Genomic DNA, 24,379 nt, shown 5'->3' on the forward strand with positions numbered 1-24,379 from the left:
CAGTTCTAAGAGTGAAAGTAGGCGTGACTTGCCTTTAGGGCGTTATAGTTTAGTATCGGATGTATATCTGCTGACACTTGTGACACCTCTGGTGGATAAGGTGACTAACAGGTTGCGAATCTGAGACCCACACACTTTGGGCATCCGTCTTCTCCAGCGGCACCATATCGAGGGAGACATGCTGGGTCCGGTTGGGATGCTTGCAGCGAGCTGCCGGTTGACCTGGTTACGTCTAAGGTTATATAACATATACACGTACGCCACAATTTTAATAGCCTACTAAGGAGCTAGCTAGCCGCGGTGGATTTTCGTCGCCATAGAGTTCGATAAACATTTTCCGCTCCGCTACATGCGGTCCACCGGAAAAGCAATATAATGATCACGACTTGGTACATTTAATGGTGTCCTGGATAGGAACTTCAAAGAACATAGCGGCATGACACAAACCTCCCAAAGGGACATGTTACCTTTTTTAACCCGGCTCAGTCCACTGGTCAATTACTGAGGCGAATCTTACTCTCTATAACCCTTTAGAAAGTCCTTGACCTTGTTTTTATTCCTATTTCTGCCGAACCTTACTACTAGCCTCTACCAGGCACCGCGGATCGCTGGAAAAATAGTAGGAATTGGCCGAAATAAAGGGATAGAAGATTGCGAGTTGTGATCCGTGGGTCGCGAATTGGATCTTCTATGGCCCGGGATCTTCTCTGGTATATGTCGGCCAATTTCTACTATTTTTCCAGCGATCCGCGGTGCCTGGTTGAGGCTAGAACCTTACTATCTATAACCCTTTAGAAAGGCCTGATGGAGGTTAGTACTAAGAATTGGCCCACACTGCTTTACGGACGTAATATATTCTCCTGTTTCTGTTGTTGACTGCATGTCGGCCACTCTTCCTCTTTTGCCATTAACATAAGGAAGACAACATGCGAGACGCTACTAAAAAAGGCATTCACAGTTCTATAGACAAGGAAGTTGCATTACTAAAGTGTGTGAAGTTGGGAAACATACATCTGTATTATAATTGCCTCTTACTTTCTACAACTACTTTATAGACTACACGTACATACAGCTTCACTCCCTCTGAAGTATAATACAATCTCCGGCTGTGCGTCAGTACACTGAATGTGTTGTTGAGAAGGAAAAGTTTTGCCCTGGGGAAAAGTACAAGCAATCAAGATTCGCAACATTCCGAAATGTAGTTACAGACTTCGAGCAGCGACCAAAACTCACAATCTCTCTTTCTACCTACCCCTAGTCTCTCTCTCTCTGTCTCTCTCTCTCTCTCTCTCTCTCTCTCTCACTGTCTGCTTCTCTCTCCCTGTCTCTCTTTCTCTCTCTCTCTCTCTCTGTGTCTCCCTCTCTCTCTCTGTCTCTCTGTCTCTCTGTCTCTCTGTCTGTGTGTGTGTGTGTGTGTGTGTGTGTGTGTGTGTGTGTGTGTGTGTGTGTGTGTGTGTGTGTCTCCCTCTCTCATATTCCAGAAACTGCGACCAAATATTAACTTCATGAGACCAGGATACATTTGTTAGATCTGTTCTCTGGCACTCCCTCTGGTAACAAATGATATTCAGTGAGTGTCGATGTATACAGTACAATACAGTACAGCATTACAGTACAAACCAGGTTAGCAAAATGGAAACGATGTTACCATCTCTGAAATATCGTCGTTTCAACATGGACAGTTCGAATGACGCTGCAATATGTTTTTATGTTCCTGACCTACTTCCGTGAAAATATCCGAGAAGGTAACTCTAGCAATGTCCCACACAAAGGGGCACTTCAGCACCTGAACAGACGTGTTGACAGACACGAGACATGTGCTACTTACGCACAAAGGCGAGTTTACAATACAGCAGAGATAGACGTGAAACAGGTCAATTCGTCCTGTCAGAAGACAAAAAGTCGCTGAAGTGTCGTGGATTATCTCAGCCATTTGCATTGTTAACATGGCAGCTAGTGCTTTAACTCCATAAAGCATAAAGCAGTGATGTCTGCTTGCCTCCTTAGCAGGCTATACCTGCATGGGTCGGGCTTTTTTTTTCGGGGGGTGCTCTAGTGGCGTATCAGGTCACGGTACTCGGTTTCTTGAGCTGTTATTTACATCGTCGAAACATTATGTTACTTTTATCTACATAGATGCACGACGAAGGAACCTCGTACAGCAGAAGCAAGATGATATGTCTTTCTTTCCTACATTGAATTCTCGGTCTGACCCCCTTGACTATTTGGCCAATTTCTACTCTTTCCAGCGTCCTTAGCAGACTATACCTGCATGAGGCATGGCTTTTTGTGTGTGTGTGGGGGGGGTGCTCTAGTGGCATATCAGTTCCCGGTACTCTGGTTTCCTTACAGTGAAGAAAGATGATCAATTGGCACACCCAATCACAACCAGAACTAATACAGAGCTGCTGTTTACGTCGTCGAAACATGCTGTTACTTCTATCTACATACACGATGAAGGAACATCATACAGAAGAAGCGAGATGCTATGTCTTTCTGTTATACATTTGATTACAAGTTTGCAAGATGCCTACACCTTCGCCTGTCAATATCCGTTATCATATAACAGTTTGCCGCTCCGGAAGCGAGGGACTAGTAAAATGTTCTCTTAGCAAGGACCAACTCATCAGTCTATTTGGCCTATTTCTACTCTTTCCAACCGCTTCCCGAAGCCTGGTAGAGGCTAACTGCATACCTTTTCCTAGCCTAGTGACCGTTCGCTACAGGCCAGCATTGGAGTGCTTTCCTTCGGCTCTCGTTTATTGATTGGCACAGGCCTTTGCTTTTGCAGTCGATCTCTACATGGACAAGCGTGGACAGGGCATAGTCTCTACCAGACTAACTACGCTGGCTATATATAGGAGAATATTTGCCAGGGGAGTTTGGCCGCCTTGTAGGTTTGACTGGCCGCGCAGAGAAAGGAGGGAAAGAAACTACCTTCCCGCGGTCGGACTCCCTTGGCCAATTTTACTTTCTTTTTTGCCGAATTCCACGATCCGTATACCCGTCGAAAGGCCTGGTGGAGGCTAAACAGGGCAGGAGGCTGGGCGGACGTGCGTGCACACTCTTTAGTGCCGTAGAGAGAACGGGAAGCCACGACGGTCTGTTCACCACGCTAGTTATTTGTTTTTTGCTTGAGGGCTTTCTGACACGAATTATTCATCGTATGACGACCAGATTTTCAGAAGAAGATGTAGTGGTAAAATCAAATCATCACCCATCACCACCACACCATATCTGCGCTCAAACCGTTCAACTCAGACAATTGAATTTTGCTGGATTCTGGTAAAATAATTATTGTTTCTGATTGCTACCGTAACCGTATTCTAGTAACCTTCATTTCATACAACATTTGCATGAGGATACGTAGAAAAAGGGAGCTATAAAACACGGCGTCAACAGAAAACAGCAGAATGTATCTTTAAGAAAAAGAAAACATAAGGAAACAATCAAATCCTGAACTTCAAATTCAGCCGCATTGAAGGCCCGTTGAAGGGCCTGCTGTCTCGAGGCTAACTCCCACTCACACTCTTAAGCTTACCACACACACAAGAACGGCTCTTGTACACAATGTGCTGTACATCAAAGAAAATCCGTTTATTAATATATAGGGAGAACTACCTCAAAAATATGACATTAACTTGACTTTGACTTTTTTATTTCTAAATTTAACATAACTTTGACATACGATTGGCAACTAACATCTCTCTGGTGTCTTTATCTTTGGAAGATTACAGACACATTGCAAACCACTTTACGCCGAACAAAAACAAAGATCTCCTCTCATCAATATATAGAAGTGAATAATAACATACTAGTATCATCCTGTTGATTCGTCAGAAGGAAAATCATGACTACACAATATCAAGAAATCAACTGTTCTATACATGTGAAACAAAGGACCTCATTGCTGAAACAGAAGTCTATAAATCAATGCCAATGACAATGAACTTAATTCCATATTCACTCCCTACATGGGCCAAATGCACTAGGTTAGACAACTGAGATATAAGGGTAGGAGAAAGAATTACAAGAATTAGTATTACACCTATATCTACAAGGACTCTATATTAAGGCTTACAGTCATCACATACACCCTCACCTACTTGTAGTGTTCTACACTGCAGTTTCAAAAGACAAGATAACTCCTGTCGGATATCGAATGTCTTTTTCCTCGCGTCTTTCCTCCTGGAAGAAGACTGGAGTGTCCAGGCGACGCCGACGCGCGACGGTGTCCCTGTTTCCGTCGACGTTGTGCGGCGGGTCGAGGCGCAGCGCGGCCCGAAAACTCCCGCGGAACTTCTGGCTCATGAAGACGTAGAGGATGGGGTTGACGCAACTGTTCACGTGGGCCATGGCTAAGGTGATGTGGAACAGGATCAACACGACCGGCGTGGGGCGCAAGTCCACGGCCAGACCGACCAGCTGGCACACGTGGAACGGCAGCCAGCACACCACGAACGTCACCACCATCGCGGTCACCGTTTTCACCACTTTCGTCCGCATCCTGGAGGAGACTCTGGCCACCGCGGCGTGCGCAGACGTGTTGCGGCGGAGATGTTGGACCACCAGCAGATACGACACGCTGATCACCGACACAGGCACCACGAACCCGATCACGAATGTGTAAGACGTGAACGCCTTGTGCCAGATCATAGCCTTACCGTCAGGCCAGTTCAGCACACAGGCGTACTGTCCGTTTTCCATTAGAACCGTATCGCTGACGGCCATCACGGGGATGGTCTGTAGGCAAGCCGCTAGCCACACTCCTAGGCAGACCGCGGCGACCACCTTGCGTTGGCGGAGGTGAGGATGGCTAGCGTGGCACACGATGGACAGGTAGCGGTCCACGCTTAACACGGCCAGGTTGAACACGCTGCTGAACATGTTCAACGCGTCCAGCGATAGGACGATCTTACACGCGGCCCTGCCGAACACCCACCGGCCCATGGCGGATGACGCCGAGGTGAAAGGTTCAAGATGTAGTAGTGTGTAGCGTCCTTCGTCCTGGAGTGGCACAGAAGCATGTAGATGACCAACAGGTTCCCCAGCAGTCCTACCACGGTGATTGTTCCGTACACGGCTGGAGCGACGGTCAGGATTTTTGCGAGGACGTCCGAGGCGAGGGCCAGCGCTTGCGGGTCGTCTGCGACACCCGTGCCGTTCACTGAGCTCCAGTTCCCCGTATACATCTCCATAGTGGCGTTAGTAGTTAGCAAAAGTCACTCGAAGCGTCCTGCAATACTATCTGTGACAGAGATGGTCACTTTAAATCTCAAGGGATGTCAAAAAACAAAGATTGCCGTTCCCGGAGTGACAAATCCGGAGTGACAATCATAGATAGCTCAGAGCCATCCCTTAGCCTGTCTAAGATAGGAGCTGTGGTATGAGTATGAGCTGTCTTTGCAGCGAGTTAAGGCGGATCTGTAGCTGTAGCGCTAATCAAGTGATGCTTTGATGCCGGCTGATTATCAGAGGCTCGCGCGCTTCTATTGGACTGTTCTGTGAAATGATTTTAAGTGGGACGCCGGCGTGTACGTTGCTCACGTGTATTGCAGAAAGGTCGGTCTTGAAGATATGAGTTTAGCCAAACCTTTCATTATAATACACATCTGTTCTTGTGTTTAAAGGTATCCAATGCAATTTCAAGGGGCCCGGCCGGGCAGCTAGTCTTATGGAACGAAAAGTATTAAAGAAAAGACAGCAAAGCACAAAAAAGTTTTTAATGGAAACTGTTTGCGTATACGATTGATATAAATGATTCATTTTTCGTTAACTGAAACAGCCCGGCCGGGCCCCGGTTCGGAAATGTGACCTCAGCATTAGGCGGCAAAACCGTCTTTCCCCGACATAACTCGCGTCGCTCACCGAAAAAAAATACTCCGCTGCCCCACTAGTCGCGGGGTGAAGTACGATTTTCAGGTCGATCCGTGAATTGAGGACGGTTATCAAGCCTGTGAATTGAGGACGAAAAGTTTTCTATAGTCGCATGTGAAGTCAATAATTCACTTGCGATAGACATATATTATGCGTTTCGAGCCACGTGTTTACAAGCCTCTGGCGTTTCATTTACAAACTGGCCTTTGGAGTTGGTGTCCGTGCGTCAGCGGCGAGTTAGATCCCGCTGCTATCTCCCGTCGGTTCGTCTATTTCAACTCTACACAGTTTGATGTAGAAAGAAACGTTGTAATGATATAAGAAGCTCCGTAGTGACAGAGGAGGCGACTGTTATTCGATTTGTACAAGCTACTTTCATGTGTACTGAAAAGGCTACCTTCCCTAGCCTGGTTACCAAGCTCCCGGGTCCTACATTCTCTCCGAAAACTATTTGTGGACTCGGGAGCTATAATATGTTTAGTAACCAGGATATACCTTCCACCAACAGCACTAGTTCAATTTAGTCTCCGAGTATATATACCATAGCCTGTGTTACAAGAGTTCTCGGCCGGAGGTTAATGACCCCCCCCCCCCCAACTTCGGGGCGGCCGCCAGGAGCGCGATTAGTCAGGCTAATATATACCAGTGCAGTTACGAATCTAAACAATATTCAAAACAGATAATGATATAAATAGACAGAACTTTATCTATAAACAGGATTCCTAGATAGACAGAGATAATTAAAATAGAGCGTCTATCGCTCATATAGATAGATACACTGAAAACCATACTGTAGTATCTTATAAACAGGTGAATGGATTGAAACTCTCTGAAAGAATAGTTGATAATGGGTTAGAAACTGTTAAACGTTTTGAGTGTTTTAAATTAGCTTTAAGTCCAGTCTAAGTCCGCTCCCAAAGTCTGCCATTTCCGACGTTGGGAGCTCTAAAGTTTTAATGGAGGCACGAGATCTCCGAGTTCTGCGCTTTACTTTCAGGCGCTAGGTGGCGCAAGTGCGCGACCCAATGCACGATCGCTTCTGATGACAGTTATATACATAACATGTAAGTCAGGTGTAACCTTGGCGTAGTCTCTCAAAACACGTGTCCCTACCAGTTTGGCTCATACTACAGCATCCTACAGCATACTACAGCATCCTTGAAGTATCAAGTATCACTCACGAAGATATACTGTACATGCGCCGACCTTGTTGCGGCTGAGAACAGATAAATTTCACCTGCCCCAAAAAACTCCATCGTAAGTACGTTAACGTTACATCTGCCCCGCCAAAGTACAAATTAAAGTACAGTTTTAGCCTGGATATTACCTTCTGTGGGCTTCAAAGTGGCCTTTTCTAGGATAGGAGGTCTAGAGAGAGCCAACAGAAATCATTCAAGTCAATTAACGATCCATAACTACCTGTACGTCAGCAGTACCATGTTTACGGTTTCTTCCTGTTTTCACAGTTTCGGACAAGAGCTTGTTTTCGAGAACATTGACTGGCGCAAGTTTCTTTCATGTGGTTGGCTTTTAACGTATGTCACAACAACTGAAAATCTAGACCGTGCCAGAACTTGTAACGCCTCATTTCTCACGTGTACATGCTGTTCTGCACTTCACGTTCAACTGTTTGTCATATGACACAGGCAGCGGAACAACAGGTTGGGCCTCTATTGTAGATGGTTACACAAAACGTCATGCGAGATGTTTAAACTTACATCTACAGTCGACAACAACCTTTATATAACCTACAGGTGCAGACGTGATCAGCGCTGGACTAAACCTTATCTCCAAGCAGATGTATCAAGTGAGGGACAGTTAGGGAAGCCACAAAACGTTACGATCTCGTACCACAACATCTGCTAGGAGATTAGCTTGTAAAGTCTCTATCCTGGAGTACATACTTAACAAGTTCATGCATTGTCCTTATGCATTGTAATAAAATTTTAACTGTACTTAGATCCTTATCAGCGGTTGGCTCTGAAAATTCGGCGGCATCAAAATCGTACCACGACCTACCACTGATGTGACCGCGCTGTAAGATTAAGATAAGGTAGACAAAACCACAAATACCAATCCTTCATTTTGCTAAGATCTCTGTTGTTACCTAGCTTGGAGGCGAGCTCGCTCGTATACACCTTCTAAAGCAGCACGTCGGCAGAACGTACTGCGCCTGTGAAATAAAAATGAAAATAAAAATTAAACCCCAAATTTTCATGGTTTTCGTTGGATTTTTGGTAAACGTTGCTTTAGAATTTTGCCTGTTGCAGAGGATATTTTCCGACATGCGCGAATACGACCTTATATGAGACGTTCTGCCGAAGTGCTTTCTTGCAGGTGCTTTTTAAAGCGGAACTTTGTTTCCATCACGCTTACAAACGTGCCACACACACACATTTCTTTGTCGTTCCGCCCGATTACTTTCCAATATCCGTCCGCGTTGGCCTGATTGATGTACTGTGTCCATGACGCAAGCCTCACAACAAGCCCTGTCAAAGCCACGAACAAACACAGCACCACAACAATGACATTTCACACCGGCATAGCTACGGCGTCAATTAGGAATTAATAATGTTTATATAACCTCTCTCCGTGAACAGGGCCTTAATGGAACTCAAGGATCTCAAGAGGCTTTTGGCTGCGCTTAAACCCCCTTAAGGGTGGTGAAGGGTTTTGTTGTTTCCTTTTTTGCACGTAGACCAGCATACCGTAAGCTTCCCGGATTCTCCTTGGTGGTAGGTGCGTTGCCTGCCCGCCCAGGTCTATTGGCGCACCCCTGGGCATTTTTGACGGGGCTGGATTCTAGCTACCTCGCTCACGGGTATACTGGTGTACAAATCTCCTAGCAGGTCATTTGGTCGCTACAAAGACAGAATCAAATTGGCCAGGTTGTATCCATTGCCCAGACAGTTAACATTTAGCCACCCAATCTACTGTAGTCTCTAAGTGGCCACCACTGTCTGGTCAATGAATACTGCCTGGCCAATTTGATTCTGTCTTTACGTTTACAGCCATCAAGAGATCTGCTTGGAGAAAACTAATATACAGCAAGTTGTCGAAAAAGTAGTTAATGACACGCGAGGCTTGTCCAGTAAAACGCTCTCAAAAACCCCGTGGGTGCCAGGCTAAGATGTCTTGACTAGCTAGTTTATAGTCTAACACTTTGCTAAGGTTGACGTAAACTTCTGCAAATGTTATTGTAGCGTCGCAACTCCCCACTCCATGCACTGTTCTAATGACAGATCACCTGAACATTAAACAACAACATCCAATGTGTTTAGTCAGGAACAATACTTTTTGTAAATACAAGATAAGAAATCCCGTCCGATTTCTCATTAAAACCCTTGTTTGTTTGTATGTAGTTGTTTGTTTGATTCTTTACGCAATGTTACTGTTTACATGATCAATCTCACTTAACTACTTTCTTATATGTAATCAGTGTTTAAGGAAGGGATTAAGAAAAATTAATAGCGACATTATCGTCGTTTGCCATCTAGTAACTGCCGGTGTCCCGCAAATGTACACATTCACGTTCAAACATCTCAACTTGTGCGCTAAAATTATAACGTAGAAAATATATGTATATAAAACAGGTGTCAGGTCGGTGGCGGATGGATATTATCTCCCCATTGTGTACACAGTCCACAGTTTACTGAACCATTAGAATGATATTTGTCGCCCTGGAGTAGATAACAGTCCGCGGGTGGCACTAATTGTGCTGCAGGCGTGACACCGTAGCCTCCACCAGGCTCCTTTGCAGGCTGAATAAATCGTAGAAATCGGCCTAAAAGGGAATGTAACTGGCCAGGAAAGTTTGAGAGTTTAACTTTCTGTGCAGGCCAATTGGATCCTCTAAGGCCGGCTAACTCGCCTAGCCAGTTACATGCCTTTTGTGGGCCGATTTCTACTGTTTATTTACCCTGCAAAGGAGCCTGGTGGGAGGCTACTGGCTCCGCGCCCCGCGCACTTTAGTCAACCCACTGTCGTTAAGTCAACCTCTCTAATTGGACAAGCGGAGGACTTTGGGACAACAATTACCCCTGGCAGGAACCTGACCAAAGTGCACGTCCGGCCATTCAAAAGCCAGAAGCGTTCTACACTGAGCCGAGAACTGTTAGCTACACACAAACGGGCCCGCTTTTCTCCGTGCTTGGTTGTGTGTGACGGCCTGGCCTTGTACGGGGGCATTCGAGAGAGGGTGGAAACATTTCTTGAATGTATCAACTTGCGGCTGTGTTTTGAGAGAGAACCCGGAGGGGGGTAAGAAGAGTTATGAGTGAGTCGAACGCACGACGCCCTCAGACTGGCCCGTCTATATCGTGGGACAGAGCGAGAGTTCTGAACTCCATGCGGACTAAAGAACTGCACTCACAGGTGGACGGACTGAGGTTGGACTGTATCAAGAATATCTTCGATATCCAGAGAAAGCAGGGAGAGATCATCAGGAAGTATGGCGAGCACCTTCACGGCGCGAAGGGTCTTTCCAGGTCGCCCCTGTTGTCGCGGAGCGCGTCGCGGATTGCGACTGAGCCGGGCGGCACGAGCGTCAAGCACCTGCCGAGCATTGGGTCGCCAAAGTACGGCTCTCCGAAGGTAGACCGACGAGTTTCGTCGCCAGCACTCTCCACAGAAGAGCGAGTCCGCAGGCGACTGTTGGGAGAACACGGTTCCGACGCGTCGTCGCCCCGTTCGGGAAGAGTTGGCGATCCTCGCTTCACGAAATCGCACGAGATTCTTCCTCCGCGAAACTCCTCCATGGACAGACTCCTCGCAGATCCCTCAGACGATTCCGAACACAACAGAAGACGGAAGCGCTCCAACACGTTCTCCGGGGTGGTGGACAACTTGGAAGCGGAGGCGAGCGGTACCAAGGCCGAGGCTGGAAGCCTCCCCGACCCGCTACCGCTACACAAACAAGTCGCGAACCTGCGAGCTTCCGACAGCCCGGCCCCGGGGTCTCCCAGTTTAACTCTCCAGCGGAAACACACCAGCCTGGCGGATCTGGTGGGGTGCGAGCGGACAAGTCCACCGAGAAGCCCAGCTTTACTGCCGCGGAGTTACACCCCAGACGAGCCCCTTGCACACAGGAATCCGAAATCGTACGGCGGCGCTCAAGTCAAGGACTGTCCCTGTGTCATCTGCGTGATGGAGAAAAACAAGAACTTCATCGGCAAGAAGCGACACACAGAAGTAGCTCTGGACAAAAACAGGACTAGAAAAGTTGCGGTTGATGGTGAGTCAATGGACGACAGTTTTGCAAGAGAGTTAGAAAAACTAAAGGATTGTAGGTACCTTAGAATGCGCACCAGTACCCATTAATTATACTGTCCTTTGTACATTGTAGGCTATCTAGAACTGTTTGTATACAAATGCTATAGTATACTGCTTGTTTTACTGCTTAGGGGACATTGGCGTTGTAAATGTTTCTACACTATATAGTGTTACATGTGAACAACATTGACTAAAGTAACAGCAACAGTAGAATTTTCTTTAAAAGATTGTCGTGAAAGACGTTTGTTACAAGTTCAAAGGAATGTCGCTACGGATTGTTTTGGAACTTCGGCCATGTGTTTTGTCTGCGACACTTGGAAGTCCGCCAAGTACCGAAGTCTCACGATCACAGGACCGCAACTATGTGATATGGCCGACTGAGTTACAGCACGTGGGTTTACAATTTCCGCGTAACTCAACAAAAGATAATTGTCCGATACCGGATGAAAACACACACACACATCCAAAGTTTCCTACATTTCAGAAATTATTTTACAGTGACTCATTCCGGTATCGTATTAGCCTCTACCAGTACTACCAGGCTTCGGGAGACGGCTGGAAAGATTGCGGCAAAATGTACTCTCTAGCGGACCAACTCCCCCGGCATGTTATCTCTCTATTTGGTCAATTTCTACTCTTTCCAGCCGCCTCCTGAAGCCTGGTAGAGGCTACTTTCGTGTGATAAATAGCGTTGATGCGAGTGATGTACAAACCCTATAAAGTCATCTAGATAAAGCTACTTCATTTGCGCACCTGTACAAGTAGTTACTCTTTATAAAGCACGTGTTTGTTTACTCAGTCTGTATATTGGCCTAGTTTTTGTGTCGATTAGGTCGTATGATCATTCTTTCCTAGAACTATCGCAGAGTGGAACTTGCTGTCACCAAGTACAGTAGGGGCATTACAATTAGATAGCTTTAAACAATGTTTAAGCGTTAGGTGTAACAAGTCGTTCGGTGTAATGTAGCCAGCTGCCGCTGCGCCGCGTGCCTGCGAAGCTGGTGTGTTACGCCTAAGGTTGTTATACCGGCTATACAGATACAATTAAAAGCCAATGAACTGGGAGTAAGAATCACTCTGGTTGGCTGTTACTAATACACTATGCTGTTCTTGACCAACCAGCGTTGTTGTAAGTTTGTACAGTGTTAAGAGGGTCAAGTCAATTCATACTCGATCGATCAGCCATATCATATCATAACTTGTCATAATTTATGTTTTTGTCATAATTTATGTTTAATCGTAATCTATTTAAAGATCACGAAATGTGCATATATCATTGTGCTTGTTTATATGAATGTACCATATATTGCAATGGAAGGGGATATAAAACAGGTGATAAAAACCACCTTTACCAGTTGAAGTGAAGAATATGCATGTACCATCGAATTAAACATACAATCATACTTGTAACAGTGCAAATAGTAGATATATTATTGATAGATAATCTACCATGAACTTTTAACAGTGTGAGATTCAAGGTATGTGGTTCTGTGTATGTATTGTTCAGAAAGTTGAAGAAATGTCGGCTTGCGTTAGAGATTTTTGTCAGCAGAGGCACATACACTTAGCCGTGTTGACATGATGAGAGTTAAGTTCATGACATGTTGTATATAGAGGGGCAGTATAGGTCACACGTTCCATCGATTGGCCAGCCAAAACGTGCCGTTTGTTTTTAAAATTGTTCGCTACTTCACCAAAACAATGTGCAAGAATAACATACACACACGCCTCAGTGTCAAATAATCCAGTGTTATGTCTCAATAACATTCAAAACATTTAACTGTTATACAAAAGATTATGCCTATGTGTACGATTTTTTTATAAATTGGTTAGAAACTTGTTGACGTTGCGTTTGTGAAGTTTGTTCAAAGATATACACTTTAACGATCGCTAAGTAGTTTAAACAATACGTGTATTTCATCAAAACAACTTTACAATCTGGCCAAACATGAGTCGATTACGACCAACACAAAACACTTCATCTTGTTGGATTGTTTGTAACATGAAACCCAGACAGTTGTCAGGGCTTACATTGTACTCTTCGGCACAAGGGCCAGAATGCCCCCGAGGAAAAGTTTGCTTCAGCCCGCTTGATTCTCGCAAGCAAAAATCACCGGTGTAGTGTGTGTTTAGTTGATGAGGCGGTAGCCTGAGTGCCATACTGTTTCCAGGACCTACACAGGCCAGTTCCCCGGCTCCAGGGCCCGAACATGCCCCCAAGGAAATTATATCATAGCCCCCTCAGTTAGACACTGATCTAACTCTGGGCCTAGCGTGTTATGCATCGGTCTGGCATCCAAACTTACATTCCCTACGAGTTCTGCCCTACTGTCCTGGTAGAAACTCGTGACCAGCGCTATTAGCTGTATAAAATATTTACCTGAAACAAACAGCAATCTGCCATCCCAGAAAACCGCGGATTTGTTTTGCTCACTTAGCGGAATGCGGACAAATATGGACAGAAAGTCCCGAAGTCAAACCCAACTACGCGATAAGGTAAACCTGTGCAAAGAAAACACTTACCAGACCTGTCAACCTGTCACTTGTGGTGTCTTACCAAATCACGTTTTGCCATGACATGAGCGATTTAAGAATCCACCTTACACGCTTTTCAATTGTTGTTTGCACATCAAGATTTCACTAATTGTTCAGTGTCTGAATTACTACGCATTTTTATAATACTCTTAAACGTTAAGAAATATTAAAAATTCACACCAGATCGTTTTGTCTAGTTGGAAGAGAATATTGAGAGCCAGAACTGACTTTTAGTAGGTTTTCGACCGGGTGTTGACAACATATACATAATTTTACAACATTGTAAAGAAACAACGTTTGACGACAAACTATTACATTTGTAACAAAAATCCTATGACACTACTAATCTACACTATACGAGACTATGCAGTATTGGATGTGACTATATAATTGCACAGCCTCAAGGGAAACTTCTAACGCTAATGCAGTTTTCTGTGTACTGTCCTTTACATAAGTGTTATAAGACACCTTGCATAAGTACCGTTAAACGGTGCTTATGCAAGGTGTGCATGACATAGCACTTACGCATCACTTGCATAATCTCCAAGCAGTTCTTTTGATGGTTACAAAACAGTATCAAATTGACAAGGAAGTGTCCAAGGCTGGTGAAAAATATAAAGCCAGATAAAAACGCATGAAAAGACATCAAAAACCAGCCTAAGTCTAAACCTCTGCTCAGTAGGAAGTATCTACGCTCCTGCACACGAAGTAAGAAAGCGGCACACTCAGAAGTCTCCGAAATATATCATTGAAAAAACGACACTCGCTTTGAAGCAAACTTGTGATCTTTGGCATAGAAGACTCGCAGTAACAACAAGAAACAAGGGTTGCTGTGTACAAAGTAAACCCCAACCAGCGGAGAAACAAAGCGCCAGAAACAAGAAAGAGCCAATGAAAAGATTAGTTGTTGGTAACGTGAATAAACAGTCAGAGTTTCCAGCCAACAGAAGTTTCACACGATCGAGAAAACATTTGTAAAGGGACGGTCCATAGCGGATATTTTTGCAGGGGTGTGTACAGTTTTTCCCACAGAGCACATATATACCATCTCATTTAACTGGCCTGAGCATTGCATTTTTATTACAATCTGTGAAAGCGACTAGATCATTCAGTGTGAGTGTGTTCCTGTGTATTTGTGTGTGTGTGTGCGTGCGTGCGTGTGCGTGTGTATTGCTGCGAAGTGGGAACTGGTAATAGGAGTTTAAGAGGCAACGTCATTGGCCAGTGTAGTGAATACTAGTACTTAGCCACACGACCGTTAAGAAGGAAAGCGTCCAGGAAAGACTTTTTAGTCTTAAGATCGATCCCTGTCGATTTGCGTCACCGTTCACGTAATTGGTTGTAGAAAACGGAAACGCTAACACTTTCCTTTGTCATACGTGTCTTATAAGGGTAGGTAAGCCCTCCAGGGATTTAGGTCTTTGCAAAATTACGTTCATACGCTGTACTAGAGAGTAGTAGAGTAGGGTTCTAATGGTTGGCCCTTTCTCTAATGCCGTTCAATCTCTTCCGTCAACATTTGCACAGTGTACGTAATACGGCATCCAGAGAATAGGGGGTGATTAAGCGCCATCTTGCGTGACATCCAGTAACAACAGCTAGCTTCATACGTACAGCGGCGCACCTGCTTCTGTTGACCGAACGTCTTTGCAACAAGAACTCATTAAAAGGGGCTTACCTTCAACTCTAGGAAATGAGGAACGTCCAAGGGGTGGTTACACTTAACACTTTTTAACATCATTCGTTGTGTGATCATTGAACCAAGTAAAACGCACTAACGATCACTGTGGCCTGATGCACAAGTTGCCTACAGATGTATACGTATATTTCTTTCACAACTCTGCATTGTCACTTTGTAATACTGTACACAACGTATAAAGCCATAAAATAAAAACATCATGATAAAATTTCTTCTTGACATTCTAATGAACGTGAGGCATAACATTTGGTCTGCCTTAAGCTTAAAGTTTGTAGAACATAATACAACAGAAGACCAAATTATAAACATATAAAAAGCATAAGCATGATCGAATGCATTGATGAAGACTTTACTTTCCCTAAAGATATTTCAAGCTCTTTTCCGAGAAAGTAAAAAAAAGTACATTTTTTTAATCTTCTAAGATTCAAAAATGTATTTTTTGTACTTTCTCAAGTAGATTTAAAAATCTACTTGAGACAGTCCTCAATGCTGACCAGCTTGTATCCGGACTTCTGGACCAGATAGTCCATGAGGAAGACGGAGATCATGTAACTGTCCGGGTGGTCCGAGTCCAGACTGACGATGCCGCCCTTGTTGTCCAGTTGTTGTGTGATGACGCGGAGAGCTTTGGGAACCCGCTCCACATCCCGAAACTTGTAGTAGTTTGAAACCGTCAGGGCATGCTGATCTATTGAAGAAAAAGAAATATTAATGTATAAAACTTGGGAAAGCAGGGGTCAATCATCTACATTCTAGTAGATGATTGCAATAAAATACGTATACATGTTCTCCACCAATCAAACTAGATGTCAACTAGTAACTTAAGTCCAAATAATTATAATCTACATGTACCTACACTTAATGTAGCCATTCTGTAATTTGTCTAGTGTATCATTGCTACAGATACGAAAGGAAGGTATACATGATGTATGTGAGTAATGAATTTAGTTAAGTCTATATATGGTATTTTATTATACATTTATGTGTATGGTCAGAAAGGAGTCTAAATCCGTCCTGCTATGAAATTGCAACATGATGTAATCCAACACTAGTTACCGTGGCGACAAACGTCAACAAATCAGGTCATTGGCCAGGTCAGAGGTTAATGTTTGGAATGGAAGAAGAAGAAGAGGAAACGTAGCAAAAACAATATATTTTCCTTCCGTAAACATAACAACGATAAACGAAAGGGGGCGAATTTTCAAAGGAAGAAAAATACCATCGGTTGGAGGGAAGCGAGCCGTCGGTTGGATGATCCTCAAGCCCCGAGACTTGCCTTCGCTGATCACGGCGTCTGTTGCGTTTTCAGGACTGTAGTAGGCCGTTTGTAGCCCCACTTCGCTCAGGCGCTGTATGGCACTGACCAGGCCAGTCCGGATCCACCGGGCAGACTGCAGCGTGAAGTGCCCTAGCGGAAACGGTTGGTTCTGCAGGGGGAAGAATTTAAAAATCGTTCGAACAAAACTAGACTCCACCAGACTCCTTTGCAGGCTGACTACATAGTAGATATCGACTAAAAGGAATATTCGGAGGTTAGTCGGCCATAGAGGGTCCAATTTGCCGGCACAAACCACTAACAAGTCGTAACTATTTTAGTATTTATAACTTACGTATTTCTATTCACTCATCCAAATGCTGTGAGAGAATGACACATTTAGTACAAATCTATACCAAGACATGATAGGAGACCGCCCTCACCTCTCGCATGCCTATGGTGAAAGTTTTGGCCCACTCCGTCACCAGTTCGGGAAACGTTTCCACGAAGTCTCCATAGAGGAAGATTGTGACGGGCATCCTGCTGGAGTGAGCCGCGATGGTCTTCACCAGCTTGTGCGCGGCCTTGGCGTTCATACCGACTAGAACAACCAGAGCCAGGCGGCGGGAGGCTAACAGGGGAGCCGAGCAATTGGAGTATACTGTGCCCGGGGAGCCCACAAAACTCTTGGAGGCCTTGGATGACATAGAAAATAGCATGGCGCACGCTTTAGTGGCGTTAAGCATACAACGGCCGCTTACCAGTTCGCAGAACTGGTCTCAACATCAGCAAGATAGCTGAACCACACAAAGAAAGACAAACAAACAAACAAACAAACAAACATAAACCCCCACAAAACCAATACCTCAATACGCGGAGGTAAAACGACTGACCAAACGCTTGCTAATTTTGCTACACCGTGGAATAACTTTATTTGGCAAAAGAAAAAAAATGTTTTACAATATGCACCCCAGATTTTTCTTGGACTAGCCCTTTGATACTCACCAATGGAGGATGCATGGCGTCAAAGTCCCCGTAATCCCTGACCTCAGCTGCCCAACTTATCATAGGTTTGCCTTTCTTCCCTACATCTGACACGAGTTGGGCCTTCTGTTTCTTGTTCCACCCTGTAACAGGTTGCCAGTGGTGAAACTCTCCGTAATATCTAGAGTTGAAACAAAAGCTGGATGTAGTCAGGATATTCTAGCATGTGCATAGCAGGTTTGGTGGTTGTGGGGTTGGTAACGTTATATTGACTCAAAGATGATATGATTATAAATCGCAGTTAGGCCAGCGACACATGTGCAGTCAAAATATACATATCAAAATCGTCAAAGAATTGCCTGAAAATTGACCCTTCCACTTTGCACAGGACTCTTTGACCTGCGAACATTGGCCGATGTTTATAAATTGCTTAGTGATCAAGAGGATACCGCTGCCGAAAGTACCTTAAGTTCATTTTTAGAGCCTGTACATTCGTAGGCCAAGCTGCTTTCCTACTAGTATACTGTGTGCCCGAATCCACCGACTAATCAACATGCTTTGATCATCCTGACTTTGTTCAAATGCTACACATTCTGCTCACGAGCTATGGCTGAAACTAAGTAAAAAATAAATCTTAAAGAAGAGCAAAGAAAGAAACTTCGAAGACTTACTTGTCCACCCACTTAAAGGTTCCGTCTGCCAGCATCTTCTTTAAGATGTCGTACTCGGCACCCTCAACGTCCAGCTTGAAGATGACGTAATCTTCCACCGCGGTGTTCTCCTGAATCCAGCGGGACAGGTCGACTGTCGGCACCGTCCGGTGGTGGGACAGCTTCCGTATGCCGCCCGTCTCCGTGTCCTTTTTCTCGTCTTCGAAAGCGAAGAGCGACCCCCCTCCCCATTGCATATCCCTGCGGTTGTTCTTTCCTTTGTCCGGTGACCAGGCGGACTCGGAGTAAGCCGTCATGTTTCCTGGTGTCAGAGAAAAAGATGACTCGAATCGAAGGTCTAGAAACCTTATCTTTATAAATAACACTAGAAAAGTAACATTTGCAAAGCAAGTTCATAATGTTTACCTTCGCATATGGTCTGCTCTGTTAAGTCTTACTCAAACACATTCACATACATGGTGACAGGAGTCTAAATCCCTCCTACTATAAAATTGCAACATGATGTAACCCAACACTAGTTACCATGGTGACAGACGTGTGGTTCAGGTCTTTGACCTTATTTGTTTTCAGAAGAAGAGGAGGAAGAGGATACCGAGCAAAAACAATATGTTTTCCTTCGGTAAACATAATAAGTAAATTAGTGCCCCCCTCCCACCCTTTTCCCTACTGACCGTCCTTGTTGGACACCCCTGTAGGACAGTGTAGCACGTGGTTCGGGTACGGAGCGAAGAACGGCGCCAGTCTCTCGTCTATCTCGAAGGAGTGGATGATGAAGTCCCGTCCGTCTGGGTAGGTCTCCCGGAACAACTGGACTGTGGACGCCACGTTAGCACCGCAATCCAGCAGGATCTTCCTGGGCTGAGCAGGCTTAGGCGGGCTGTATGGACTGTGTAGAGAAAGACGTTATGGTAATTTTTGCTATGTGACAGGTGTGAAGCTCGGTTTGGGGTGCCACCACAATCTACTAACTAGAACAGGATTAGAAATACCCACCTGCAGTCTGCATTTTTCGTCTATATTGCAGGAAGAAAAATTAATCAACCTGTAGTCTGAAAAAAATCAGGCTAGGGGTTCAATGGTGCCAGCGTTGTGTTTATTATACACTCTATTATACAACGTCAACGTTTAATTTGTGGGAAATGGTTTGTACATACATATCAGATATTCTTAACCCTAACATGGTGCATACAGATTTGAAGTCACAAGTAGAGGATACATAAATGAATACACTCACCTTCCTCCCCAAAATTGTCCGTCTCTGAGGTGTTCAGACCGTACCGCCTTCCCCTGACTTCCCTGGGCCCGTAACAGCCATTCGGGGCCTCTCGGCGGCGGTCTGCTGGGTTCCGTGGCGTGGGGAAGTCCCGGGACGGTGAAAATTTGCGTCACACAGCTCCCGATGAAGACCCCGATCAACAGGAAGGCCCAGCGACTTTCACACGTGCGACGAACTTTCTCCATCGTACTGCGATCGTATCGAGTTGTGCATGTATCAGGCACATGTAAGAGCAAAAATTGAGGCACATTCAACGTTATAGGATCTTATAGTGCTATCTTCAGATTGTCGTGATCACTCAATAGTGGCAAATAGAGGATGTGGTGAATTACAATCTATGCTTATATCATTTCACGTTTCACGAAACGACAAACTCCCTGGATGACGTAAGTTGTACAATCAATGATGGTAAAATGGTAACGTTATAATGCACATAATTTTAGTAGGTGGATAATTTGATATGAAATTTTATAGATTATAATGTTTATTCTTTTAGTGTTAGCCTTTCGAATTAATGTTTTCTCAGTAACGTTTAGCAAGTTTTTCTCCCAAGATCAGATTAAAGACGGTCACAATCCTCCAATCCAATCTCTGCGTGGAATTTCTTGTATACAACAAGGTCAGAACTGTAGAAGAAACCTTTCTCGGCCTTTTAGATTACTTGCCTAATATTGAAACTTATCGAAGACGGTTATGTTGCCATCTTCGGTGGAAGCTGAGCATTCCTGTGACTGAACTTGCATTTCTTGTCTCACTTGTGCCACCATCAAAAAATCAAAATAACAGGTGGCATAGCGGTCAACTCCCCAAGTGCCCCCCTCCCCCACCCACCCTATATCACCGGACAGGACGTTATGCTGTTTTCCCTATCAACTATATTCTAATAAAACGTTTCAGAACATGCATGTAAGTTGTGATCTATTCTAGTGCTGTTAACAACAATAACGTTGGCTTACCGAAATTTGTTGCAGCGTCAAACCCAAAACCTGTAACGTTAGTGGTGTTGGACAACTTGTCTCGGAATCGAATGTTTCGACGTGCCAGGGAATTATCAACAGATAGACACTGAAGTTCATTGATAATTGATCAAATCCCAATTGTATGTCTGAAGGTCAAGTCTAAGTTGTCTGTTACGAAGGTCACGCTAGTGTGTCGTCTTGTATACGTGTGTTTGACGATGTGTGTCACAGGATGCCGTGTCTTCGTGAACACAGAGACAAGAACAAGAGCATATCATTCGACAGTAAACTGTTCCATGGTTACTCGAGTTCACCGTACACACTACGGTAAGGGGGGAGGGGGCTTGCCACTGAATACCATCCAGTAGATTTCTAGCGAAGACAGATTTTATGAATAATTTATCAAGGCCTACTGAACCAGTTCGTTCACTTGCATAGTAGCCAATTACCGCTGATCCGGTGGCACGCGACGGGCGAAAACACGTACTTATTATTTAGTGTACACGGGGGACGGAGCGTGGGATCAGTAAGGGTAAGGAAAAAAATCTCCAAGCACGGATATTCCTGACATAACTGTGGGGATATCTTGGGCGATCCCAGGATACGAGGAAGGAGTTAAGTATTGTTACCTCTAGAACTGCATCTGTAGATCGCTCTTTAGATTTATCATCTTTTCTGATATGACCTGGTGAGATCATATTGATAGACGATATATAGAAAACTGCCTACGTGTTAAAAAGACCAAAGACTGAATATATAAGTATATACATTTAGTCTATAGTCTATATAGTTTATATAAAAAATGGAGCGGTTTAGTCTCCAAGAAATAATACAATATTATAGAAGTTGCCATACTTTGTATTTTGTGCATTAAATATAATGGTTCAAATTGGACGGTAGATTAATTTCAAAGTGATTGGATGGTAGATTGATTTCAAACTGCAAAGTGAAAAAATACAGAGATGACAAGTGAAAATGAATCAATGAAGAGTGATTTAGAAACCGAATCTGTTTACTGTACATTTGTGATATGTTTATTGTACGATTGCGTCCATTGATCGAGCTTAGCATATGTCAAAATAAAGATATGCTTATAATCACAGCTATACAAACTGGCACATATACAGTTAGCATTTAATACGGTTTCAACTTCTCGCTTAAAATTACAAAAGACACTGTAAAAAAAGTCGCTCTAGATCAAATAGTCATGGAATGTACATGGAGCTTGGCTCATCTTTAGCTGTATTCAACATATACCTGATTGGGTAGTTAAGGCACATATCTGCTATTGCAGGCAATCGCAATTACTCTGATTTTACCGTGATTTTTGTCAGTAGGGGATAAATTGTATAAAGCAAACTCTACTTGAGACAGTCCTCGATGCTGACCAGCTTGTATCCGGACTTCTGGACCAGATAGTCCATGAGGAAGACGGAGATCATGTAACTGTCCGGGTGGTCCGAGTCCAGACTGACGATGCCTCCCTTGTTGTCCAGTTGTTGTGTGATGACGCGGAGAGCTTTGGGAACCCGCTCTACATCCCGAAACTTGTAGTAGTTTGCAGTCGTAAGGAGCCACTTTTCTGTGGAATATTATATTAATATAGATACATGAAACACGTGTCAATGTTAAAATGTCTTGTTTGATGCATGTAAACGTGGCACACCAACAACAGAACGTACAATATCATTAGAAGTAACTCGAAAATACTCCACACAGTCACAGAGATAGGTCCTTCTTTTGCTTGTACAAAGTTTCTGTAAAGCTAGTCTTTGGAATTCTTGAATTTGTGTTTCGCAAACCACAGAATAATGTGTTCATGACGTCGTAAGATCTCCCATAGTCACCAAACGTTATCATAATTTCGCGCAAACGCGCAGCAACATCTGAACAGGTTTAATCAAAGAAAATTACCATTTTTTGGAGGGAAACGAGCCGTCGGTTGTATGATCCTAAGGCCCCGAGCCTTGGCGTCCTTGATCGCGGTGTCTGTCACGTTTTCTGGACTGTAGTAGGCCGTTTGCAGCCCCACTTCGCTCAGTCGCTGTATGGCACTGACCAATGCCATCCGGATCCACTGGGAGGATTGGAGCCTGAAGTGCCCTAGCGGAAGTGGTTGGTTCTGCAGGGGAAAGGAATACGAGCGATCGTTGTTATTGTTTGATAACCATTTGAAAACAGATGCAAATTATTGATACGCAAATCAGCTAAACGTTATGGAAAATACTGATTGATAGATAGATAGATAGACTGATAGACAGATAGATATATTGGTGAAGATACAACATCATTCCAACAGATAGACCTCTTTACAAACAGATAGACCTCTTTACAGACAAAAAGAGTATCGCAGAAGAAAAGAAGCCTGACCTCCCGCATGCCTATGGTGAAAGTTTTGGCCCATTCCGTCACCAGTTCGGGAAACGTTTCCACGAAGTCTCCATAGAGGAAGAGCGTGACGGGCATCCTGCTGGAGTGAGCCGCGATGGTCTTTACCAGCTTGTGCGCGGCCTAGATATTTTACGTATTTGAAATCCATTAGATTGACATACAAATCCAATTTACTCTTCCTAGATTCATCAAAAACACACATGACAGACATTTAACGTAACACGCACGTAACACGCGTAACTATAGAGCAACAGCAACATTTCAAGTACAATTTTTGGAGATCAGGGGTCATTTAGAAATATAGTATATTCAATTTCTAGTGCAAGTACATCTACCAAAAGTCCTTAAGGGTTTGTCTGTGTCTATCTTGTAGATCGTAGCATTTCATCGGTGTCGTAAAGCCACGAAGAAGAATCTTCTTGTATCTCTTGTCTATCTTGTATGTGATCGTGTTATTTAGCACACTAAATACTAGTAGTACTGGTGTGGCTGATCTGGCGTCTTGTGGAAGGGCGTTGTGTGTTCATACCTTGGCGTTCATACCGACTAGAACAGCCAGAGCCAGGCGGGGTGAGCCCGACAGGGGAGCCGAGCACTGGGAGTACACCGTGCCCGGGGAGCCAACGAAAGTTCCTGATGCCTTTATTGAAAGAAATAAAGGATATCATTATTGATTTATACAGCTCAGTACAATATATTGGACAATTAGATACGTCTCTTGTTTCTCTGGAACATTCATAATTTACATGTACTATGTCGTGGCTTCGCCAATTTTTATGTGCTAGCAGAAAATCAACAAAATTAACAATGTAATGAAGCACAAAGGAAACGTACTCACCAATGGAGGATGTATGGTGTCAAAGTCCCCGTAACTTCTGACCTCGGCCGCCCAACTTATCATAGGTTTGCCTTTCTTTCCTACATCAGACACGAGGTTGGCCTTCTGTGTCTTATCCCATCCTGTAACAGGTTGCCAGGAGTGGAACTCTCCGTAATATCTAGGAGTTGAAACAAAATCCAACATGCATGTTGTTATTTTTAAGGATTGATACATACTTGGTACATATGATAAACAGTAACGTACACAGACTATAGTGAAGAGGTAAGATGTAAGATAGAATTTAGTGCACTTCTTATTTTATCCAGACATTTTTTGTGCTTTTGACATTTTAATGTGCTAACATAAACAATAGCCTGTGTTGTAAGATTACAATAACACTCCTGGCTAATCATTGGTTTACAGCAACTACAAGGTTCAAGGACATCACACTTTCTGGTCACTGACACTAGGCCAACAAATCTAAGGAAGATACTTACTTGTCCACCCACTTAAAGGTTCCGTCTGCCAGCATCTTCTTTAAGATGTCGTACTCGGCACCCTCAACGTCCAGCTTGAAGATGACGTAATCTTCCACCGCGGTGTTCTCCTGAATCCAGCGGGACAGGTCGACTGTCGGCACC

At 44.2% G+C, this 24,379-nt stretch overlaps 3 protein-coding genes and 1 pseudogene across 3 annotated transcripts in view; 1 reads left to right on the forward strand and 3 right to left on the reverse strand.

Moving 5' to 3' along the window:
- Positions 1–4,116: 4,116 nt before the first annotated feature.
- On the reverse strand, positions 4,117–5,198 carry LOC109475155 (annotated as a pseudogene).
- A 4,635-nt stretch (positions 5,199–9,833) lies between these two features.
- LOC109475305 lies at positions 9,834–12,914 on the forward strand. The gene has a single exon (XM_019775920.1). The coding sequence runs from the start codon at positions 10,150–10,152 to the stop codon at positions 11,194–11,196; it is 1,047 nt and encodes a 348-aa protein (XP_019631479.1). The 5' UTR covers positions 9,834–10,149; the 3' UTR covers positions 11,197–12,914.
- Positions 12,915–14,067: 1,153 nt separating this feature from the next.
- Positions 14,068–19,790, reverse strand: LOC109475282. Its single transcript, XM_019775888.1, has 7 exons — positions 19,527–19,790; positions 18,964–19,178; positions 18,293–18,593; positions 17,643–17,802; positions 17,081–17,332; positions 16,602–16,809; positions 14,068–16,070 (listed from the first exon to the last, which is right to left on the reverse strand). Exons 1-7 carry the CDS (start codon positions 19,751–19,753, stop codon positions 15,850–15,852), a joined length of 1,584 nt encoding a protein of 527 aa, XP_019631447.1. The 5' UTR covers positions 19,754–19,790; the 3' UTR covers positions 14,068–15,849.
- A 1,761-nt stretch (positions 19,791–21,551) lies between these two features.
- Positions 21,552–24,379, reverse strand: part of LOC109475283 — a 4,164-nt gene continuing 1,336 nt past the window's right edge. Inside the window, exons 3-8 of the mRNA XM_019775889.1 lie at positions 24,236–24,379; positions 23,757–23,916; positions 23,448–23,558; positions 22,898–23,038; positions 22,442–22,649; positions 21,552–22,109 (exon numbers count right to left, since the gene is read on the reverse strand). The exon at positions 24,236–24,379 is cut by the window's right edge and continues 136 nt beyond it. Coding sequence (XP_019631448.1) covers positions 21,889–22,109; positions 22,442–22,649; positions 22,898–23,038; positions 23,448–23,558; positions 23,757–23,916; positions 24,236–24,379 — 985 coding nt within the window. The 3' untranslated portion in view covers positions 21,552–21,888. The remainder of the gene's footprint in view (positions 22,110–22,441; positions 22,650–22,897; positions 23,039–23,447; positions 23,559–23,756; positions 23,917–24,235) is intronic.

The sequence above is a fragment of the Branchiostoma belcheri genome, unplaced genomic scaffold, assembly GCF_001625305.1.
Source record: "Branchiostoma belcheri isolate BF01 breed outbred unplaced genomic scaffold, Haploidv18h27 scaffold33, whole genome shotgun sequence".
In the NCBI taxonomy this organism is placed as follows: Eukaryota; Metazoa; Chordata; class Leptocardii; order Amphioxiformes; family Branchiostomatidae; genus Branchiostoma; species Branchiostoma belcheri.